Genomic DNA, 23,286 nt, shown 5'->3' on the forward strand with positions numbered 1-23,286 from the left:
CAGATGAGGATTAGCTAAAGGCTGGACCAGAAACATACAGAGGAACACTGTCTTGGTGAGGGGACAATTCGTGTTTGGTTGTCTGTTGTCCTACACAATGGAAAAACATCATTGTTAATTACAGGTCCCGCTTCAAATGTTGTGGATTGCAGGTTTTATATGATGGACACATAATTAGGGTCCTCATCTATTAATACCTAGTTTGTTGCCTCTTTTCTGCAAATTGCCTATAGTAGTATGAATACTTCTAAGCAAACAAGCAGCCCCCTGGAACCTTTTGAGAACTAATTTGAGGAGCATCACCAGAACAGGCTGTATATCGAATACACAAAATAAAAACAATGTAAATCAGACATAATTGTAAATAAATTGGGGTTAATAGCTACAAATGATCCAGAAAGAGGCGGATGGCTGAAGCTAATAAGTCTCTTCAAAGCTCACTAGACTGTATAATGGCATATGCAGATTAAAGCATTAAGTGTTTGATTTTTTTTCCCTCGTCACTGTTTGTAAATATTACTTTTTTCTGCTTATTCATATATACTTGTTGGAAAGAAAGCAAAATGAATGAATGGAAAACGATTGAAGAATGAAATGCTGCAGGAAACTACAATGGAATAAAAAAAAACAATAATAAAACGGATTCATGTTTTACTTGAAGAAGTAAAATCCTACAGTGAAAAGCTGCAATGTTAATGGATAAAAGTATGTTTTTCATTTGATTTAATGGTTAATATATACAGCAGCGAGTATATATATATAAGATAAGATAAGATAATCATTTATTAGTCACACAATTGGAACATTTGCAGTATTACAGCAGCAAGAGTCAAACAGACATCAGCAGGGAATAAGTAACATGCAGTACTTAAGTGTAAGGAATATAAAAGAATATATACTAAGATATGAATGCAATTAAACTAGTATACAAAGTGTAAAGACAGGAAGAAATATATGCAGTATTTATATACTATATGCAGTCATATTTTGGATTGCAAAATAATTTGCAATACTGCTCTGTTAACAAACAAGTGTTTTTTTGGCAGTAAGCTGCAGTGAAGCGATGAGCCCTTTACAAATGAAATGAAACTCATAGCCGTGCATACGTTTCTTTTCTACCATCAATCCCTGTCCTTTTCCTTCACGGAGCCGCTTCTCGTTGGTACTATTCCACTCGGGATCGCATGCTCGCGCCGGATCCCCGTCGCTCAACATGGATGTGAACCTGGCCGGGGATGGGCCAGTGTTTGGATCTCCATGCGGATGTGACATTTCAGAGAAGAGCGCGACCGCCATTTTGAGATTTACCTCAGACCCAGCACATCACGGCGCACGGGAGGAGCGGGTTGAGAGCCACACAGCTCAGGCCACCGTCGTATGACCGGGCACATTCCTCACCAGACACACGGGGGCTTTAGCTGGAAATGCAACGAGGTGCCGCGTCGCGTCGTTGATTGTTTTCGCGGCGGTTCAGGCGGATATCTCGGTTCATGTCGGGGCCGCGGCAACTCTGTCTCCGCTAACTTCCAAATTAACATCAGTGCTGTTCCCGTATTGGAAACTGGTTTGAATGGATAGCTTCTCCCTCCGCTCTCCCCCAGACGAGGGACAATCGGAGGAGCACACGGACTGGGGACGTCGCCAGGAAAGTTGTTGAGTGTGTGTCTATTGCAAATGAGCCTTTGTTTTCATTGTTGTTGCACCTTTATCACTCGCTGGCTGCCCAGTGTCAGGTAGCTCCACGCTAGCCACCACCAGGGTATTTGTTCGTCGGGGTGCAGGTCGTGCTGTGAGTTGTCTTTCTGCCCCACATTTCCCGGGGTAAAGACGGGATTGATTTAGCTAATTTTTTCCCGCGGGCCTCCCTCCTCGGAGCCCCGGTCCATCCATCCCACCCCCGCCGTCAAGCCAGCGACTCGCACCCACCACAGGCGCCGAGATTGGGCGAATAGCGAGCAAATACGTCCGCGTTTCTCTACCCGCTCCCCCGCCGACCTCCCCCCCTCACTCCCCGGCGCTGACAGCGGACAAGGCCGAGGTCGCAGCAGAGCAGGCCCGGCCGCCGAGGCTCGACCTGTCCACCCCACCTCCGCATCCTACCGCGCCTCGCCAGCAGTCCAGAACCCGGGTCCCCGCCGAACCGACCCTGGACAAGGTCGAGGGGAACAGAGATAGCCGGGAGCACCGCACCACGACCACAACAACAACAACAGCTGCCAACATGAACCATCACCACACGCAGCAGCAGCAGCAGCAGAAAGCCGGCGAGCAGCAGCTCAGTGAGCCGGAGGACATGGAGATGGAAGGTGAGTCCTGGTGCCATGAAGAGATATTGATAAATTTACCCCGTTCGTATGTTAAATTTTACAGCGGCACGATAGTTAATTTGTGCAGGATGAGTCGCACTTTATAGTAAACACGAAGGCCCGAAGCTAGCCAGGATAGCCGGCTTGCATTTTGCTGATTGTGCGTCCGATGCAGCAGACTTGTGCGGAGCTGACCTCATTTTGCGTTATTAGCGAGCGGAGCTTGTATTTCTCTGCTCCAGTTCGTGTGCCCGTATTATCCCGTTGCGTGTAAACGAACCCGGGGGACGACATTTATCCACACGGCTGGAGATCAGCCCCAGAAACCATTCATTCCCATCGGTCACTGTCTTTTTTTTCCTGAGTAAAACGGCTCAGGATTTAACTCAATAACAAGACGGATCAGATGCAGTTTGCCAAATCATCGCCGCTTCCACATGCTCCCACTGGGCTGCAGGCCCGCGGATCGCCGATCATCTAAATGTTTGCAGACAACGTGGTGGTTCCTACAATTAACATGGATTCATCACTAGGTTAATTAATCTACTCTACTTTGACTTCACTGCAGGCTTTGGGTGGATTTAGGCAGTTACCGGTGTTTCTCATTAAAGTTGGCGACACGGTAAATAAAGCAACACGCTCCCTTTTTAAAATAACGTTTTAATATAGTGTGTCAGTAAGTGTTCCACATGCTAACTTTACTCCATCCTCTCAGAATTGTGCATGTTTGCATCGTGTCCGATTGGCGTGTAAATTAAACGTGGGGCCTGCACGCCAGCGACTACCTCCGGGGTGAAAACCTGCTCGTGTGGCTGCTGAAAGGAGAAGCTGGTAAATGTGGCTGGTTGGTATTCGCGGTGAAGGGATTCGGCGGATGCAGAGCCGCGTCTCTTTTATCCCACAGTAAGCGGGTAAAAGCACGACGAACATCGCTAGCGGGGCAGCTAATTGCAAACTGGCGAATTAGCTCCGAGGCCCGCTTCGTTGCGTGCGTTCGCTGGCTAGCATGCTAGTTAGCCGCTCGGCTAATGCTCACGGAGGGGGTGTGTAAGCGTTCCAAAATGGTGGCTTGTATTTTGCAACGTCCGATTTGGCTTCTGCACGAATGCTGGGCCCCGAACGTCTCCTTCACGTAATCGCCTCATTTTTCGCTCATCTTTGACGGCGATGCAACGTGCTCGACCTCGGTGATGTTTTGCTCTTTGCGTTCATTCCGGCATGTTCGGTGGTTCTAGCGATCCCAGCTCATGTTGGCTAATAACGGCCCGCATACGATTGTGTGTAGCTAGTGGCTAGATAGCACCGTAGCTAATGCTAACGCAGATGCGTCAATCCCCGTTTTGCTAAATTGACCGTGGGGGAGGACGAGCTGAGGGGATTCACGTGCTGATTACCGCAATCCTGCACGACGACTGTGGATCACACGATGGTCCGGTTGTGTGTTACTTTTGTGTGTTGACGTTTGACAGCGTGTGGCAGTGCTGGAAAGTAACGGTAGTCGCCGCTGCGGTAGCAGGGCCCCGCTCAAGGGGCAGCGCGGGGATTTGCTGCTTCATTGTATGGAGAAGCAAAACGGCATGGAGCTCGCCATTTTTAATGATCCGTGTTTTTGTTTGTTCCGATGTGCGGTCGGGGGGGCCTCTTCCTGCTGATGTTCACCACCGAGCACACGCAGGACATCCGCGCTACGTGTGTGTTTTTGTTCAGTTTGTGCTAATGTCAACTTTAGAGGCGGCAGCGGCTGCTGGGAGCCCTCAGCATCACTGCGTCATTCACTCCCAGGGATTTCAGGGTCCGTCCACACGCGCATTGTTGCTTGTTGTTCCGCAGCACATAATGGGGCTTATCTTATTTGATGATAGAAGCCATTAGGGAGAAAGGGCTCCAGATGGCATTTGCACATTTTCACTCATTGGTTTTTTAGTACTTGTTTCCCTAGCAGCAGGTGCACTCAGCAGACTTCCTCAGCCTGGATTTGCAGGCTCATGCCTCTTGGGTTCTCTCCCAGTTCACTGCAGCCTCGCAAGGACAGTGAGAACAAGTTGATATGTTCAACTTTATGTCTTAGTGCGGATAGAAACGCATGCGTCACAACTCCTTATTCCTTAGGGGGCTCACGTACTGTTTGGCTTAACCAGCATCTGCACATTATGTCACTAATAGAGCAGGACTTAAATCTATTAAGAATTTTGTTTGTTTTTCAAGCCATGGTTTCAATTAGGGATATTTGCACTTGTTGATAGATTGATCGCGAAACACCGTCGATGTGGTCTGATGCATCAAACAGCATTTCACCCTCTCAGCGCCATCACTGTAACAGGATCAGCTGTGCTTTGACCACCATGTTGCTGTTGGTTAAACACACATCTGTCTTTTGTTTCTCTGGTTGTTCAGCTTAGTATTTGTCTCATTGGACAGTGATTGGGACTTTTATTTGAAGTCTCATTCCTTAGCTGTGGATTTGGGAAGATTTTAAGACATTAGATTACCTTCTCAGTCATTGTAGCTTGACAGACAAACTGTCTGTGCTTTTTTATTAACAGGTAATGTTGTAGTGCAGCCACTGGGGGGATTCAGATCAGTTACTGTGAAATTTATTCCACATTAGGGCTTTTTGGACCAATATGAAGTCCCACATTGCCATTTATGCAGATGTCTGTGACTAATGGTTGTACATACTTACAGATTTTCAATTTGGGTCAACGCAGTAGGTGGGAAAAGAAGTTGTCATGGAGTTGAGTGACAGGTCCCATTAGCAGGGTGTAATCCACTTGGGGAAACAAGGTCAGTCTCCTAGTGGACTCGATCAGTAACGTTACCTGGAGGCACCGCTGTGCATGTAAGCTTAGAGGAAGATGAGGAACAGATGCATATGAAATACCGTGTAAGAGACGGGTTAACACAGCAGCACATTTGCAGACGTGCCTGCGTTTTCACATCATTGCCGACGCAACTCTGGGGTCTGTTTTTCTTTTTTTTGTAGCATCATTGTCATCATCACAGCATCCAGGCAGATTTCACTCCCTCCTAGAAGTCTGCTTAACGCTCCCCCGATTCTTTCATCAGAGTGTTTTGATGGACGTGACTGTGCATCGAGTCGTCTCATTATCCAGCCTGCATAATTGTTGTCCTCTGCGCGCCTGTGTTTTTGTTTGAGCGATGACTTGCCGCTTAATCCTGCATTGTGTCCATAATTACCCAGCCTACTGTAATGTTGCACGGCCTTTGTTGCGTGCACACACACACAAATTCTCTTTTTGCCCTCACTCCGACACACAGACGGGGGAAGAAGACTTGTCATGCTGTCTCAGCAGGGTTTTCCCCAGTAACAATGCAGGGGATAAAGATGGAGAAGTCCAGTCTTTGTTGATGCTGTTTTTAGTGTGGTTTAAATTATTATCACAATTGACAGAATGGTCAGTCTTTTCTGCTCTTAAGTGGACACGTATATTCAAGGAAACTGAGCAAAATAAGACTTAAAAAGAACTTGATTAATCGCACATCATATTGCCCTCCTTTACACAACTAAACATTGGGACAGTCTACTTTCTTAATACGGAATCTACACGTTATATTAAGTAATGTAGGAGATCGTGTTTTGTGTGCTTTTATTTTACCCCTTCTTTCTGACTGAGCAGAAAGCAAGGCAGTGTCTGTAGAACAGGAGGAGGTCTCTATACTGTTATCTACACTAGAACCTTGATATCCATGTCTTAACATTTTGTCTCTCTCATTTTATAGCTGGGGACACAGACGATCCTCCAAGACTCCCAGCCAACCCTGTGATCAATGGTAACGTGGCCATGGCAGATGGACACAACAACACAGAGGATGACATGGAAGACGGTGTGTAGAATGAGCATGAATGAACCTTTGCTTGATCTGTAAACAAAATTATCCTAAGTAGTGATCCAGGTTTAGCATAATCCTGCAAATGGCTCGATTTAATTGGCTGTGAAGTTATTAGCCCCACTTTTGGGTGTGAAATCACTGATATCTAAAGCTGTTTTATATTCACCATCTAATCTAAGCCCCTATTAACCTGTATAATCGTTCCCCCTCTCCCCTCATCTCTCTACAGACACCAGTTGGCGGTCAGAGGCGACGTTCCGGTTTGTGGTAGAACGTTTCAGCCGCCTGAGCGAGTCGGTGCTCAGCCCGTCCTGCTTTGTCCGGAACCTTCCATGGAAGATAATGGTGATGCCTCGCTTCTATCCAGACCGGCCACACCAGAAGAGCGTGGGCTTCTTCCTACAGTGTAACGCAGAGTCCGACTCAACGTAGGTGTCTTGGTTGGGTGGGGGATCGAGTAGCTTTAGGCAAACAAAGATTTTTGGTGGTCCTGGTTCCTTATTTTTTTCTAATATAAATTTTACAGATCCATTAACTTACAGGGCTGGTAAATGATCTCCTAGCATGATGCTGTGCCATCATGCTTCAGTGTCTTGATAGTTTATAGTATGATTTGCAAATCTTTGTTCTCATTAGACCATCAAACATCAAATCATCCTCCAGTTTGTCTTCTTCATGCCAGAATGTCTTATGAGTTTGTCTGCTGCTCCATTACAAAGCTTTAACCAGTGTGTCAGTAGTTTAAACCTTGATTTCCTGCAGCTCCTTCAAAATTGCTATTACGCTCTTCTTGGTGTCTAACCTTGCTGGTGTCTTTAACACGTGTACATTTGACAGAAAAAGTCAACTGCTCTTCTAAGCTCCCTGGTTTTGCTTACTTACTGTAATCTTATTTGCTCCTTTTCCTTCCTGATGTAGTTTTGGCCAAAACACTGAAATGTTAGATGCAGACATCACCGCATGTCCCAGGTGATCTCTATTCAATTTATAATGCAATTTGCAAAAGCACCTGCCTGCACCAATGATGAAGGAATTTTAAAATATAAATAAAATCCTTGTTATCTTGCAATTTCTGACATTCTTTCATGCTTTTTATAATTTGTGTACTATGTTAACTGGCCTTCTAAGCTCAGATCACAGAAGTTCACTGACATTGTGTTGTAGCCTGCACAATGTTCTACAATTGTTAATTTAATAATTGCACCAAAATTCACACAACATGAGGTACATATACCATTTAAATTCAATGGAAAGGCAGTTGTTTATGAGAAAACATGACACATTTGATTTACTGTGTTGTGGATGCTGTTCTTGGTGTTCCAGGTCGTGGTCTTGCCATGCGCAGGCCATGTTGAAGATCATCAACTACAAAGACGATGAGAAGTCTTTCAGCCGCAGGATCAGTCACCTGTTCTTCCACAAAGAGAATGACTGGGGCTTCTCCAACTTCATGTCCTGGAGTGTAAGTACAGAAACAGACAGAACTGGAAGGCAGAAACGAACCACCAAAATTCTTATTCTTCACAGACTGGTAGAGATGACACTCAGAAGATTCTGCAAAAACGTAATTTTTATTTATTGAATAAAATAGGCTGTGCTGACAGAGCTGTTTAATTTCTGTGCAACAAAATACCACTTGCACATATATATCTGTTGGTCTTTGTCATAAGTTAATTTAGGATATTTAGTAATTGCATGTTTGTGCTTTTACAGTTTCCTATTGATATGAATGTTTTTGGTGATTGTGCGTTTCAGGATGTGACCGATCCAGAGAGGGGCTTCGTCGATGACGACAAAGTCACCTTTGAAGTTTACGTCCAGGCAGATGCACCACACGGAGTGGCGTATGTAGCTTTTCATTTTCTCTGGGGTCTATTTTCTCTCTGGACTGGGTTTTATTTCTTATTTTGGTTTTATGAATTATGACCCTAAAATCATCTTTCTCTCTATGAACAGCTGGGACTCTAAGAAACACACAGGCTATGTTGGACTGAAGAACCAGGGAGCGACTTGCTACATGAACAGCCTGCTACAGACACTCTTCTTCACCAACCAACTACGACGGGTATGCTTTTATGTTTGTGTATCTTTTCTATGTATGAGGTTGAGGTATATTATAGTGATCAATATGTCTGACCGTTTGTCCATCTTTCTGTAATCATTTGTTTCTGGAGCTGAACTCGAAAACCAATTTGAGTTTGTCATGAGTAATGATTCCTCTGGTACTTGTTCAGCAGTGGGGACAGACGTTTGTGCCCCCTCACCAATAGTCATTTAGTTATTTTGATGTTAATGGAAAGTGCTTATCACATACATTTTAAAGCGAATCAAACAAACAAGTAAATTTCTAGTACTCGGGGCTTCCGCTGCAAAATGTGCATCACAGAATGAAACTTATTTGATTATATTAATCAGGTAGTGAAATGGTGACTATTTGGGGTTTTACTGGGAGGATGTGTCTTCTCCTGATGACTCTAGTTTTTACATTTTGATATGTTGCGTCATTATGCTGAAGTAAATGGTCTGAAAACTGTCTGACTGCACTGTATGTACATGGAAGAAAATTCTCATCCTGCATTTATTGTTTGTGTGTACTCTGCATGCTGTATGTTTTACCAATAAGTACAAGTACATACTGTGTATTAATGTTATTCTATAGCTGCTGCTGATTCTTGCACTCCTGCTAACACTATCAACTGGCATCACCAAGGCCCTTTTTTTTTAATTAAAGGCCACTTTAATTTTGAATGCAAGATAGTTTGAATATGGTTCAAGTCTCCACAGTGAAAATCAGTAACATCATTCTGAGTATTACCTTTTTAAAAAACGGCTATTGGACAAATCCTGGTGTGAATCCTTGCAGGCGGTGTACATGATGCCCACAGAGGGAGACGACTCGTCCAAGAGTGTCCCCCTTGCATTGCAGAGGGTTTTCTACGAGCTGCAACACAGCGACAAACCCGTCGGCACCAAGAAACTCACCAAGTCTTTTGGGTAGGTTAGACTCTTTTAAATAGTTGATAAATCAGGAGTAAAATGAGATGTTAACACCAATAAATAGTGTTTTTTGGCTCAGTGGTGCTTTGTATTTTCTTCAAAACATCAAATATTATGTCATGTCTGCTCAGTTTGAATCACGTCAGAAACATCTACAACTTGATTTGTCAGTCAACAATGAATCAGAATTCTTCAATATAAAAGAAGCATCTTCTGCAAGGCAAACATGTCATTTTAGAAAAGCTGATCTTTGTTTGTGTCAGTGAATATTAAAAATGTTGGATGTTAACTGGAGGTGGAATAGAAAGAGGAAATAACAATGAAACAAATGCTGCACTGATGGTTATTGTTTTGATGCTTTGATGCTTTTCTTACTGCTTTTCTTCTGTTTGTATTTAAACTAGTTTCAGCTACATTTTTGTTCTCATATCTAACTGCTTGCTTTTTTTATATGAAGATGGGAAACACTAGATAGCTTCATGCAACATGATGTGCAGGAGCTGTGCAGAGTGGTGAGTCCTTTCACAGTGTCTTGGAGAGTGTGTACATGTATGTGTGCTGAATACCTGACGTACTAAAGCATCTGCATGTGTCTCCTCCAGCTCCTGGACAATGTGGAGAATAAAATGAAAGGCACTTGTGTTGAGGGAACCATCCCCAAGCTCTTCAGAGGAAAGATGGTGGTAGGTTTCCTCCTCTCCTCCCTCGTCCTCTTCATGCTTTCAGTCACTTCTGTGTATTTGTTATGAGAAGCGTTATTGAGTTACTGTTCAAAAAGGCAGATGTATTTCTGCTTTGCACACATGAATTAAAGTGGTCTGTCCTAACACTGGCTGTTGCCTGGAATAAGGTCAGCTGTTGATGTAACCTCCTAAGAAAAGGAGGAGGGTGAATCAAGAAGTGGTCCCCTTAGAAATCATGTTTGTTATTCACTAGCTGAGTCATTGTCTGATCCCTGTGTGTGTGTGTTTGTGTTTGTTCGTTCTCGCTCTGCAGTCATATATCCAGTGTAAACATGTGGACTACCGGTCAGAGCGGATAGAGGACTACTATGACATCCAACTAAGCATAAAAGGAAAGAAGAACAGTGAGTAGCAGCATTGACGCAGCGTTTTGGCTGACCTGGCACTTGGCCATCATTAGCATCACGGTTGTTTCTCCCGAGTCTCATCAGTGCTCTCTGCTTTTTTCCAGTCTTTGAGTCGTTCAAAGATTATGTTGCGACTGAACAGTTAGACGGAGACAACAAATACGACGCAGGAGAGCATGGCCTGCAGGTGAGGCTTCACACTGACTGGATTATTTATGTTGTTTGTTCCTTTTTATCTAGTCATTTTTTGTTTTGTGATGTCTAAATTGGAATGTAAAATATGTTGAAGCCAATATTTATTGTCATTATGCAGTAAAGCAGCGCCCTGTTGACAAGGTGCAATATGAATTTGAGACAGTACGTGCTCATGAATGGATTTGGTACAATCCACATAAATATGCCATAAGAACTGGAAACGGTCTCTATCTTCATTTTATTTAGTGTTATGATCTAAAGTCAGATCCTAACCAATCGTAAAGTGTTAAGATAGACGACACGTCATTGCAATAATAACAGAAAGACCTGGATGGAGTGGACTCTCAACAAGTGCATCTAAGACTGATATAGTTGATTTAAAGCTGACCTTGTGGTTCAAGCATGAATATAAAGGAGCTGTCTGGATCAGATACCTGACATGTTTGTGTTTTGCTCTGCAGGAAGCAGAAAAGGGAGTGAAGTTCCTCACTTTTCCTCCGATCCTTCATCTGCAGCTGATGAGGTTCATGTATGACCCACAGACTGACCAGAACATCAAGATCAATGACAGGTAACAGATCAGGCCTTGTGTTCACCGTGTCAGGCTTTTTGAAGTGTGGATGCACAAAGGCTAATAACTGCAAGGGAGTAATTCTCGTTATGCTCACACACAAACAGGCCTGATTAAAGTAGATCAGTCCCCACTCACACAATGCGTCAGTCGCTCGTGCTGGTAACATAATTTAGAGAAGGTCTGGTCCATATTAACACGGGTTAAAGGAGCGGTGTATTTTCGGAAATGGTGCTCGAGTCTTCAATCTCTGAGCAGCATGCACTGACCTTCTGCACCGAGTGACTGAGAAAGTGAGTCACTTAGTGTTTCCTGTGGGACGTGTAATGCATTGTGGAGGCTAATGGTGTTTTAACAATCCACCAGGATAATGACACTTTGAGCCAGTCATCTAGAATAGAACATTTTCCTCTGGCCTCTCCCACAAGACTTGAGCCATCTGTATGACACTGCCACAGCCCTCAATCATACATCCTCTCCTACATATATTTGTTGCGTTGTGCTAACAGTGGCCCCTTCTCTTTCCAATCCTCTTTTTATTCTACCCATCAATTCTTTTTATCTATATTTATTCCCCGTTTACCTTTCTCTCCCATTTTCCCCTGCCGGTCATTCTTTCATTTCCAATCTCCTCTCTCTCTCTCTCCATCCTATCACTCTTCATCTCAATCTCTCCTCACATCCATCCTCTCTGCCTCCCCTTCTCCCTCTTCCTCCTCAATAGGTTTGAGTTTCCAGATCAGTTACCTCTGGATGAGTTCCTTCAGAAGACGGACTCTAAGGACCCAGCCAACTACATCCTGCATGCAGTGCTGGTCCACAGCGGGGACAACCATGGCGGCCACTACGTCGTCTATCTTAATCCCAAAGGAGACGGCAAAGTGAGCGTCAAGGAACCAATAGTGAGGACAATTTTTTTTATACACCTTTCACCAAAAATTCTGTGGGGTTTAATGGGGTTGATGTGATTTATACCAACTAGATAGCTATGATTTTGAAAAGCACTGTCCTGTTTTTGTCTTTATAAGGAGTCTGGTAAGCCACGGGTGTTCAACTTATACAGTCGATACTGTTGACTACACTGTTCTGCTTTAGAGCTGACATTTAACAGGAACTACAAAGTTAATTTGTCTAAAAATGACACCATTATCAGGACTGCTAAGAGCTATAATTACTATTTGCCCAGAGATCATTCTATTAAATGAGCAGGACATGAGAAATGAGCGAGATGTTAAAAACCAGGTGCAGAATTTGCTGAGCTGTCCACTCAGACTCGTCTGTTTTTCACACGCAATGTTAAAACTGTAAATCTGAAGGTGTAGCAAAAAAGCATTTACACACCCTCAGCCACTCCCACTCACCTGCTATACTCCTGACTCACACATTTATTAGTGCATTGCAGTGTCGTCTATAAACAAGGTTGACTGGTTGAGCATCCGTGTGCAAATCATTCCTATTAAAGAGGCGCCGGATGGAACGTTTGTCTGGATATTGTTTTGTGTCTGGCTGGATTGAAAGCATACCAGGACGATCTCATGTAAATGGTTGTCTTAACTCACTCTGGTTTTCTCTCTTCCTCACATCCCCCTCCTCTCGTGAAAACCTCCCTTTCTGCCCTACTTTTGCCCCGTATCCTCTGCCCTCCCCCCTCTCTCATTCTTGACCTCCTCCTCCTCCTTTCACAACCCCCCTGCCCCCTCTTGTCTATCATTCTGTCTTTGTCTGCAGTGGTGCAAGTTTGACGATGACGTGGTGTCACGATGCACCAAGGAGGAAGCCATAGAACACAACTATGGTGGACACGATGATGACCTCTCAGTGCGCCACTGCACCAATGCGTACATGTTGGTCTACATCAGAGAGTCCAAGCTCAGTAAGTGGCACATTTCCTCAACATATATATGAGGCATGAATGAGCGATGTGGAACAATGAAATCTCTGTTTCCACTTTGTCATTTGATGACTGACTTCTCCACAATTACTGTCGCAGTGGCTGTAAACACAAATCGATTACACCCTGTCCTACCCTGTGATTTTAGGTGAGGTGCTCCAGCCGATGACTGACGTGGACATCCCCCAGCAGCTGGTGGAGCGTCTGCAGGAGGAGAAAAGGGTCGAGGCCCAGAAGAGAAAGGAGCGTCAAGAGGCCCACCTCTACATGCAGGTCCAGGTAGGGAACCAGGCGGCTCGACACTTTTAGAAATGACTAGAAACCTGCAATTGTTGTGTTTCACTGAAGCTTTACACATTGGACAGTACAGTTGGAAATTAAAGCTTTGTTGTGCTTTTACAGGTAGGAAAGTTATAATTAGCAGTGATTCAGAGTGTGAACGCAGCAAAACCCAGTTACATACTGTGACATGAATGAAGTGGTGCTCATACCTTAAAGTATGCAAGGGTGCAGGACTGCTAAGAAACTGCGATGGGCCCTCATCTGTTAGGTGTTGCCATGTGTACAAGGAGGATGCTACATTAGCAGTCAATGTGAGAGGATGCAGCTTTGATAGATTTAATGTGAAAATAGATTCTAAACGGTGGTTACATGTTTCATAATTGGATCAAAACTATTATTTATATGAGCAGCTTCTTCAAATTGGTACATTTCATTGAGGCAACGCAGTAGTAGAGCTGTGGGCGTCGAAGATCATTTGGCCTTTTATTATATCACTTGGTGCTAATTTCTTTCATGGCTCGTCTCTGGTAATGGGAGAAATGTTAGAAAGAGGACGCGTGTTCACCTTCAATATGCATTTTGTGTGCTTTTTGTTTTTCTGCATCACAATAATTTTTCTGGCCCCAATCTGAGTCTATTTATCTTGTGTATCTGCCAATACACAAGATAACGTCTTGATAACATCTCTCTCTCATCACGCGTCACATCTTAATGAAGTCTAAAGTGTCGGTGACTAAGGCTGTGTTTTTCCTGTGCTCCTCTCCTCCGTGGCAGATGGTGACAGAAGACCAGTTCTGTGGTCATCAGGGCAATGACATGTACGACGAGGAGAAAGTGAAGTACACGGTCTTCAAGGTCCTGAAGAGCTCCACGCTGCAAGAGTTCGTCCTGAACCTCTCCCAGACAATGGTGAGGGACTCCAGCATTTGATGAAATATTACTGAACCCCAAACCCACTCTCTGCTCTTGTATTCATCCCACTTCAGCGATCTCATTAAATATAATGTGCTGCCTGTCTGTGAGACAAATCATGTCTGAATGTTTGCTCTTGTGCGACATCAACATTAGAATAAAAACTGTTGGCTAGAATCTCACACATTGATGTGCTGCAGGGTTTCCCACAGGACCAGATGAGGCTGTGGCCCATGCAGGCCCGGAGCAATGGAACCAAGCGACCTGCCATGCTCGACTACGAGGCCGACTGCAACAAGTCGGTAAGTGTTCGTGTCCCAGGGACGGGTTGGTTTTTCTATTAAAGTGCACATTTTTCTGTGATCAATTTGTCTGTTGTCTCACCCTGAGCCCAGTTAAATGAAATGGTTTTTAAATATTTTCCTGTCTGTATTTCAGATGATCGACTTGAGCGACAACGAGAACCCCTGGACAATATTTCTAGAGACGGTGGATCCAGAGATGGCTGCCAGCGGGGCCACGTTACCCAAGTTTGATAAAGACCGTAAGTTCGACAGATCAACCGTCATCCTGCTCAGTGTTTCACTTATTCTGTTACTTTCCTTTGTAAATATCATGTGATGTTGAAAACTTTCTAGTTTGAGCCAATGACGGGACAAAATAACAAATGAATCATTCCCTAAATGGACAAACTGACAACAACACATTCAGTTTGTGTTGCACAGACACATTGAAACCTGAAATACTTGAAATGCCGCTTCACAGGGTATAATAATTGTTCACACGTGGGAAACTAATACAATTGTAGTAGTTTGAGGTTTTGTGCAATGTTAATAACTTTGTGTGTTTAGTATTTTATTCTAACTCCAGTTGTGGTCATTTATGCCGTCCATGCTGGAACACTTTTATTTCTGAATATTCTTCAAGCTGTCACCTCTATTGTCAACCTGTTTGTATCTTAAGTGACATTTTCCCTTTTATTTTTTAGATGATGTCATGTTATTCTTGAAGATGTATGACCCCAAAACCAGAAGCTTAAATTATTGTGGACATATCTACACACCTATATCCTGCAAAATAAGTAAGTAGCAGAACGTCCAGGTCTAATTTAAGCTGAACACTTTCACTATATAGCACATGATTAAGTTTATGTAATAGAAACATTGAGTCCACTGATCGCACTTGAAAATGTGTTGAACTAAAAGATTAAATCGTGTTTCTGCTGCTCTTTCCTCTGTAACCAGGAGACCTACTGCCAGTCATGTGTGAGAGAGCAGGTTTTCAGCAGGAAACAAGCCTTATCCTCTATGAGGTGATCTATTTATGTTCCACTCACTTCTTGGCAGAGTCCTGTCTTTTTTTTCTCTCACTTGTTCTACCTCCTCACCCGCTCCTTCACAGTCTTCACATTCCCAGGCTCCTCTATCCAACATACTCTTCTTCTCACACTTTCCTGTTTTGTAGCTCTGCATGTTTACATTGCATCTTGTGTATTTCCATATGTCTTCACTACTTCTCTGACTCCATGCTTCCTTTTTTTGTGACAGGAAGTAAAGCCCAATCTAACGGAGCGGATACAGGACTATGATGTCTCTCTGGACAAGGCCCTGGATGAGCTCATGGATGGGGACATCATTGTCTTCCAGAAGTAAGACTTGTTTGTGTTTGTGCATTAAACTCTGAGCAGTGTAAGCTTATATCCTCACAGTATATATATATATATATATATATATATATATATATATATATATATATATATATATATATATATATATATATATATATATATATATATATATTTTGGAGTAAGAGGCACAGCTCGAGTCTTCTAGCACGTTTGCTTTTTTTACGTAAATGTTAAGTGTACATACAAAGCACGGCAGAAAGGCAAACTCCTCTACTGACAATGGGGAATCTCCTTTTAAGCAGATTTACCCACATTTAATAAAACCTGCGTATACTCGCTTGTCTTTTCTGTCTTCTCTCAATTAACCAATGTTTCCACCTTCCTCCGATCACACAGGGACGACCCAGAGAACGACAGCAGCGAGCTGCCTACAGCCAAGGACTACTTCCGGGATCTGTACCACCGGGTGGACGTCATTTTCTGTGACAAGACCATCCACAACGACCCTGGCTTCGTGGTCACACTGTCCAACCGCATGAACTACTTTCAGGTATGGTCCATCCCAGTACTTTCCCTGAGTGCTAACTGACGAGGAAGAAATCTGACATGCCCCTGGTGACCCCTGCTTCTGTAACGTTTGTGTTGTGTGTTTGTCAGGTGGCCAAGACGGTAGCGCAGAGGTTGAACACAGATCCTATGCTGCTGCAGTTCTTCAAGTCACAGGGGTAGGAGGCTTCGCTCATCCACCAACACACACAGATGATAATTATGTGCGATGATATTGATCATTTCACAAATGTCAAATATTTGCTCAAATGTCAGAAAGTGAAGCTTTTTATTTGAAAACAAAGTGTAAATGTAGAAACCTCTGCAGGTATTCTGCTGACGTCGAGGATTTAGAAATTAAAGAGTAGTTTATAAAAAGCAGAAGACACGAGAGGGAAGTTAAGTTCTTGCTTTGTTCTTAAATGACTGATTCTGCCTTTGCAGTTCAGTCATTCCTGTTTAAAAAGAGTAAGATTATATGACAATATTTAGTTTTTCTCAGGCTGACATTGTGAAAGATAAAAGTTGTTTCGAGGTTGAATTGCGATTTCAAAATAATGATTCAAATCTTATGGTTTGTTTGATAATGGAAAGAAACGCGTGTCATCGTTCCCACAGCTTGTGCAATGTTTGCTTTCAATTTGATAAGTTGCAGTTGTCGGTAGAAATGTTGCGTAACCTGTCCCCCCCACCTGTCTTTGTTGTTTTCCTTACTCCTCCCACTCCGGCTCCTTCCTCTCCACCTGTCTCCCTCTTCTTCTTCTCCTCCTCTTCTCTCCTCCTCTCCCTCTGCTCCTCTCTGTATATCCTCGTCCTTGCCTCTTGTTTACCTCCCTTTACCTCTGTCCACTTTTTGTCCTCTTCCTTTTTTATTCCTCCTCCTCTTCTTTCTTTCCACCCATTCCCTTTTCCCCATCATCCTTCTTTCCTCCCCTTCATCATCCTCCCCCCCTGCCTGGTGGTGTGGTGGCCAGGTACAGGGACGGTCCAGGGAATCCTCTCAGACACAACTATGAGGGAACGCTGCGGGACCTGCTGCAATTCTTCAAGCCTAGACAGCCCAAGAAACTCTACTACCAGCAGGTGGGAATGTTTACCAACGCTCGTCCTTCTGGGTTTTATTTTGTCTTTTCTCCTCTTATGAGTGTTTTTGAAAGTATAGTTTGGCTGCTTCTGTTAAAAGATGGCTTTTAAAGTGTAAATATTTTCTCTTTTATCTAAAAGTTTATGCGTTTGTACAGATTTCGAAATGAATAATTAAAATGTTCAGACCTTCTGTTAGATTGAGTCTCGTGTGTGATGTGGTGCAGATTGATTTTATTCCGTCATCACACGTTGTACAATAAGTATATAGACTATAAAGTGTAAACATCTTTGCATTAAATAGCGAATGAACAGGCTCAGGTAAAAGCAAAATATGTATATATGCCTGCCTATATTCTTATCAAATCAAGCTACCCTCCAGTAATCAAAGACAAATCATCCATAATTCATTGCAACCTTCAAAGATATCTTTGTAAGTAATTCTTTTATAAAGCAAATTATACTTTTAATTCATATTGACATTGAAAACGAACTCAAAAGATGAACCTGACTGTAAAACATGTTTCACACAGTCAATACCACTTCCTTCGTAACAGTTTCAACAATGAAATGTGCAACGTGAAAACATTAATTTAGCTCATTACGAAAACATGTGAATCATCTCTGTAACTCTCTTTCCCTCCGCTCTGTCTTGTTTGTCCACAGTTGAAGATGAAGATCACAGACTTTGAGAACAGGAGGAGTTTTAAATCCATATGGCTCAACACCCAGTTCAGAGAGGAGGTAACACAGACGCACACTTTCAACAGCGACACGATGCATTTCCTCTCTGCGACATGTTTTAGTGTGATTCCAGCAACCAGTTGAAATGTGACCGTGTGTGTGTTTGCTGCAGGAGATCACCCTCTACCCTGACAAACATGGCTGTGTGCGGGACCTTTTGGAAGAATGTAAAAAAGCAGTGGAGCTCTCTGAAAAGGGCTCCGACAAGCTCAGGTATGTGTTTCAATGTGCGTGACTGTAATGTGGCAGCAAAGGGGCCCTGAAGTAATGACATGCTTGCCAAAGGGTTGAGCCACAGACAGAGATCTCAACTCTCACCTGCTCCTTTTCCAATCTACAGTTTTTTATGAATGAAAACTTGTCACTCTTTGCAATCAGACCTTTTCGGAAACTCGTCACTCAAGGTTTAGTTTGAACTGCAAGTTGTGAACCGTGTCATATATTCATCCAAAATTATCATGTGTAAAATATGTTCCAGGACATTCAGAGCATAATGAATGTGATTTCACTGACAACACCTCCATCAGAAATGTACTGCATCATCTCATTTTTTATCAAGCTGCTATATTTAGCAACACTGGGATTTTTAGGTCTGCCTCTCGTCATAATTTTGCTTCACTCATTTATTTGTTATCCCGTATTTTAATTTTTTTACACTCTGCAAATCATTCTTTGTAAAGCTGCTGTAGAGTTTTAATCCTGCCCGTCTCTCTGTGCCCCCCCTCAGGCTGTTAGAGATAGTAAGCTATAAAATCATCGGGGTTCACCAGGAGGACGAGCTGCTAGAATGTTTATCTCCGGCTGCCAGCCGCACCTTCAGAATAGAGGTGAGTGTGTATGTGAGGCGTTTCCTGTGTCTGTCGCTCTCTCCTCTTTAAGTTTTATTTTTAGCCATTTTTCCTCCTTTCGTCGCTCCACCACTTCTCAACCCTCCAGCCTGACACTGATGGGCTTTTTATAACTTTATTTACACAAGCAGCCACTTTGCAGCCAACGTTTGGCCCCTTCAAAGTAATACGCTTCTCATATGAAAGATTTACTGCGCTGAAGGGACGAGCACCTCTGGCTGAACCTTTCCAGTCTGTTGCACCTTGAACCGCACCTGACAGTGATGTGGAGTTGTACCGACCACACCCTGAGTGCAACTCTGCATCACTGCAGCACAGTGAGAGCATCAGCCACTGGAGGTCAGGAGAAACCACAGTTTGGCTGAACACACACTGAAACCTGTTGTGAGCTTCTCCTCTTGACCCTCCTCTCTCTCCCATTTCCTTCCCTCTCTCAGGAGATTCCTTTGGACCAGGTGGACTTGGACAAGGACAGTGAAATGTTAATCCCGGTCGCTCACTTCCACAAAGAGGTCTTTGGGACCTTTGGGATTCCCTTCTTGCTCAAGATCAGACAGGTGAGGGCGCTTATTTGTTTTTAACGTAATGTGTTGCTTACCTCTTTCCCAAACTCACACTGTTTGTTCCCACCCCTCACCCCACAGGGCGAGTCCTTTCGGGACGTGATGAGGAGGATCCAGACCATGCTGGACATCCAGGAGAAAGAATTTGAGAAGGTAAGACTTCACCTCACATCACCCATTTGAATGCTTTGTAATAGTTTTCTGCTGGATATTTAAATGAATAGGTTTTTATTTATTCAGAGCCCAGTATAAGTGTTAAGCTGGAAGGTAACGTGTCTTTCTCTGTGTTTGTTTTGTCTCAGTTCAAGTTTGCGATTGTGATGATGGGCCGGCATCAGTACATCACTGAAGACGAGTACGAGGTCAACCTGAAGGACTTTGAACAGCCAGGTATTTACTGCATCTGCTGCTCTGTGGGCAGCTGGCAATGCACCCACTGCTGGTTTTACTGCTACTGCACTGATGGCAGGGACTTTATGTGATATATAAAGTGTAGAAATGCATCAGCCACAATCCCTCATTTTATGCAGGACACACACACACGTATGCGTCAGAGGCCGTAACTGATAAGCTGCTCATTTACTTTGACTGGGCTGAAATCATGCGTCCAGTAGACGTCAGGCAGAGCGCGTCTTTTCATGCAGCAGCGGACGGCGCAGCCAATAATCGTGTTTCACCAAACACTCAAGTGTGTTAATGTGAAGGAGGAGACAGAGGCTGCTGCTGAACCTGGTGGTTGTTCATCTGGTTGTGGATCTTATTGAACCGTCGACTTCTAAGTAGCTAAGTTGTGCGTCCTGAACATGAAACTGTGATTGTTGTCGTAAAGGCCGATCCAACAGCACCAGGAATAAGGTCGAGGAGATGAAAAGATCAATGAGTTTAAAGACAAGATTTTACAACCAGAAGGTTTTCAGAGCAGCGACAGTTTTACCTTTTGTCCCCGTGTTTACGAGGTAAACGTTGTAAAACTGTACAAGGTGATCCACCAGGAGTGTGTGATTTCACTTGTCTGTCTCACCTCCTCAGCAGCTCGCTGGACAATGATGCCTTTTGGTTTCCTATCGCTGCCTTTTATGTACAAGCCTGACTCGAATGAAGGCTGAAGTCATTCTTAACGCTACCGCAACTAGAGATCTTACTTCTATCTGTAACAACTCAAAGATCATGCGTCATATTGTCATTGCTTCAGATAAAAATCCTAAATATTATTCAAGATTGTCCTGACATCTTAAAAATGAAAACCCAGCTAGATGTTAAATCTGTTTCCCCCGAGAGGAAAACTGCTGCTGCTCAAACTGTCCATGTGTCACGATCTCTGTTGTTCGCACTTTCCCAACGTGAAGCTCGTTGTGTAACCGTTTCTCCGCCGCGTCTCCTTCCTCGCAGGTAACATGTCCCAACCGCGCCCCTGGCTCGGGTTGGATCATTTCAACAAAGCTCCAAAGAGAGGTCGCTACACCTACCTGGAGAAAGCAATCAAGATCCACAACTAAAGCAGCCCGCCCCCTTCCTCTTTGTCCTCCTCATCCTCCTCCTGCTCCGCCTTCTTCCCTACCGTCTTTAACACACCATAACCACAGACTGTAACCAACCGTGTGCGAGAGACTTTGGGCGTGTGTGTGTGTGTGTGCGCGTGTGTGTGTGTGTGTGCGTGCGCGTGCGTGCTCGTGTGTGTTTATCACTTTTAACACCCTGCCTGGACACCTACAGCTCTACACCGGCACTATGTCTTCAGCGAATCGGATCTTGCTGCAACTGACGGATTATTCTTCAACCACAAAATAAACTGCACCAACCACCTCCCGACTGTTTATTTTGTTGTTTGTTTTAGTTTCTTTCCTTTTTTTTTTCTTTTTTTTTTTTAAATCGTCTACGTTCGAGACCGGTTGGTTGTTTTTCTTCTGGCTTCTCCACCTGTTGACTGCCTGTTTTTTTGTTGCCTGTCTGGAAGTAGGGGAAATAGATTTTAATGATATAAGCGGAGAGGGGGAGAGGAAGTGGAACATAGTGAGTTTGTGTGTGTGATATGATATAAGTAATATACACACTCATGCGATGAACTTCTAGACTCAATGTTTTTCTTTTTTCTTTTCCTGATCCCACCTCACTCACAGGCTTTTTTCCCACCCCCCCATCAGATTTATTGGGGGGGGGGGTTGTTTTTAAATAAAGACGTGTTTGAAGAGGCATCACGCTGCTGTGTGTAGAGTTTGATAAAAGGATGTTTGCGAGGACTAACTGACAGTAAAAAAAAAAAAAAAAAAAAAATTACAAAAAAGAGGGAGAGGTCCGAAGTTCATTCTGCGGAAGAATCTTTTTGCAAAAAAAAAAAAAAAAAACCCTGCTGCGATCTGACGTCCATCCTGAGGTTCACTAGTTGCCCTGATGTGGTTCTTTTTATTTCCTGCTCCCATCTTTTTTTTAGTGCTACAGAAACAAGTATTTCTAGGTTTACACACACTTTCTTTGTTACCGAGTTCGGTTGGAGGAAAAAGTAATTTCTTTTTTTTGTTTCTTTCTGCAGAGCTTGTATAATAACATAAGAAAATCCACAGCATCTGTTTGAAAATAAATTGAGGGGAAAAACGAAAAGGAGAAATTTGTCTGTATTTCATCTTGCACGTTGGCACATAACGTCAGGTTTCTCAGGACTGGAAAAAAAAAATGTACACGACCGTGGTTTTTTTCGATTTGTTCAGCGACTTTAAATGAAAACACACACGCTCAGACAACCTCCTCGGCTTCTTCTTTCCTTTTATTTTTCTTTTTTTTTGTGTGGTGCAAAAGTGTTTCATGTCTTTCTCAGTCATTCCTCTGAACACACACAAGCAAGCTTCACCTTCTCCCTCCCCCCCCCTCTGCCCGTTCTTCACCCTTGGTTGAAACTGTCGCCTCCACGTGGTTGGGAGCAGTAACCGCGCTGTGCTTGGTAGGGAGCTGCAGACACTTAGAGCCCCACAGGTTTGAGGATTGTGTAGAGACAAAACCAGCATTGTAAGAAACACTTTAAGCCCTGCGAAATTTTTTTTTTTTCTTTGTTGGTTTATTTTTTCTTTGGGTTTCTTTTTAAAGCACAGATGGAATGCTCCCCTAATAGCGTATAGCTGGCTCTGTAAAGACAACATTTAAGAATTGTATATTTAAAAATATGAACGTGTAAAATGTAAGAGAAACACACCTTTGTTGTTGGGTACAGAAGGAGCCAGGTGTTCATATTTCTTGTGTAGGTTTTTTCTTTTTCTTTATTTTGCGTTCCTGATGTACCATTGATGAATTTTTTTTTCTTTTTTTTCTGTTACATTTGGATTTTTTCTTTTCAAAACTAACTGCATTGGTTTTGTCTTGTTAAAAAAAGTGCAGTACAAAGATGACCTGCAGAATCACACCTTAATTTGATCTTTTCCAGTTTAAAAATCCTCAGTGTAGCAGCAGTGTACGACAACTATTCCTGTATATTGCCTTTTTGCTGGAAAATGTATGTTGAATAAAATTTTCTATAAAAACAAAACCCCCTATCGGCTGCTTGAAAACATGCTCACAAAGACGACGCTAAAAGGTTTAGCAGGTGAAATATGCACTGTCAACATTTACTAATTATTTTAAAAATAAAGTCCAGCTCACTCAGTTGTGTTTTGTATGTTTTAAGTCATTAAATCAAAGTAATTTGACCTGATGATGGCGCTAGATGAGAAATTGGAAGACTTCTAGAATTCATTAGTATTTCGGGCCTAATACACAAATGTTTCAGTGGCAAATCTTAACTTCTAATCTGTTCG

The 23,286-nt window shown here is 43.2% G+C and overlaps 1 protein-coding gene across 15 annotated transcripts; it reads left to right on the forward strand.

Annotated features, from left to right (window-relative positions):
- Positions 1-1,221: 1,221 nt before the first annotated feature.
- Positions 1,222-23,018, forward strand: usp7 (ubiquitin specific peptidase 7 (herpes virus-associated)). Of its 15 annotated transcripts, none has more exons than XM_034592065.1 (32): positions 1,307-2,306; positions 6,048-6,152; positions 6,388-6,586; positions 7,077-7,127; positions 7,482-7,620; positions 7,914-8,002; positions 8,115-8,223; positions 9,022-9,152; positions 9,613-9,667; positions 9,758-9,838; positions 10,152-10,242; positions 10,350-10,432; positions 10,902-11,011; positions 11,736-11,913; positions 12,740-12,884; positions 13,051-13,181; positions 13,959-14,093; positions 14,297-14,398; positions 14,535-14,640; positions 15,085-15,177; positions 15,341-15,408; positions 15,644-15,744; positions 16,120-16,273; positions 16,381-16,448; positions 17,244-17,352; positions 18,019-18,096; positions 18,209-18,309; positions 18,824-18,923; positions 19,382-19,501; positions 19,589-19,660; positions 19,810-19,897; positions 20,897-23,018. In XM_034592065.1, the coding sequence occupies exons 1-32, from the start codon at positions 2,222-2,224 to the stop codon at positions 21,001-21,003; spliced, it is 3,384 nt and encodes a 1,127-aa protein (XP_034447956.1). In that variant the 5' UTR covers positions 1,307-2,221; the 3' UTR covers positions 21,004-23,018. The 15 variants fall into 15 exon arrangements, with proteins under 15 accessions (XP_034447958.1, XP_034447956.1, XP_034447959.1 ...); XM_034592066.1 differs by having other exon boundaries at positions 1,333-2,306; positions 17,250-17,352; positions 20,897-21,770; XM_034592069.1 differs by lacking the exon at positions 1,307-2,306 and adding an exon at positions 2,372-2,839 and having other exon boundaries at positions 20,897-21,770.
- Positions 23,019-23,286: the final 268 nt, after the last annotated feature.

This window comes from Hippoglossus hippoglossus, chromosome 8 (assembly GCF_009819705.1).
Source record: "Hippoglossus hippoglossus isolate fHipHip1 chromosome 8, fHipHip1.pri, whole genome shotgun sequence".
Classification (NCBI taxonomy): domain Eukaryota; kingdom Metazoa; phylum Chordata; class Actinopteri; order Pleuronectiformes; family Pleuronectidae; genus Hippoglossus; species Hippoglossus hippoglossus.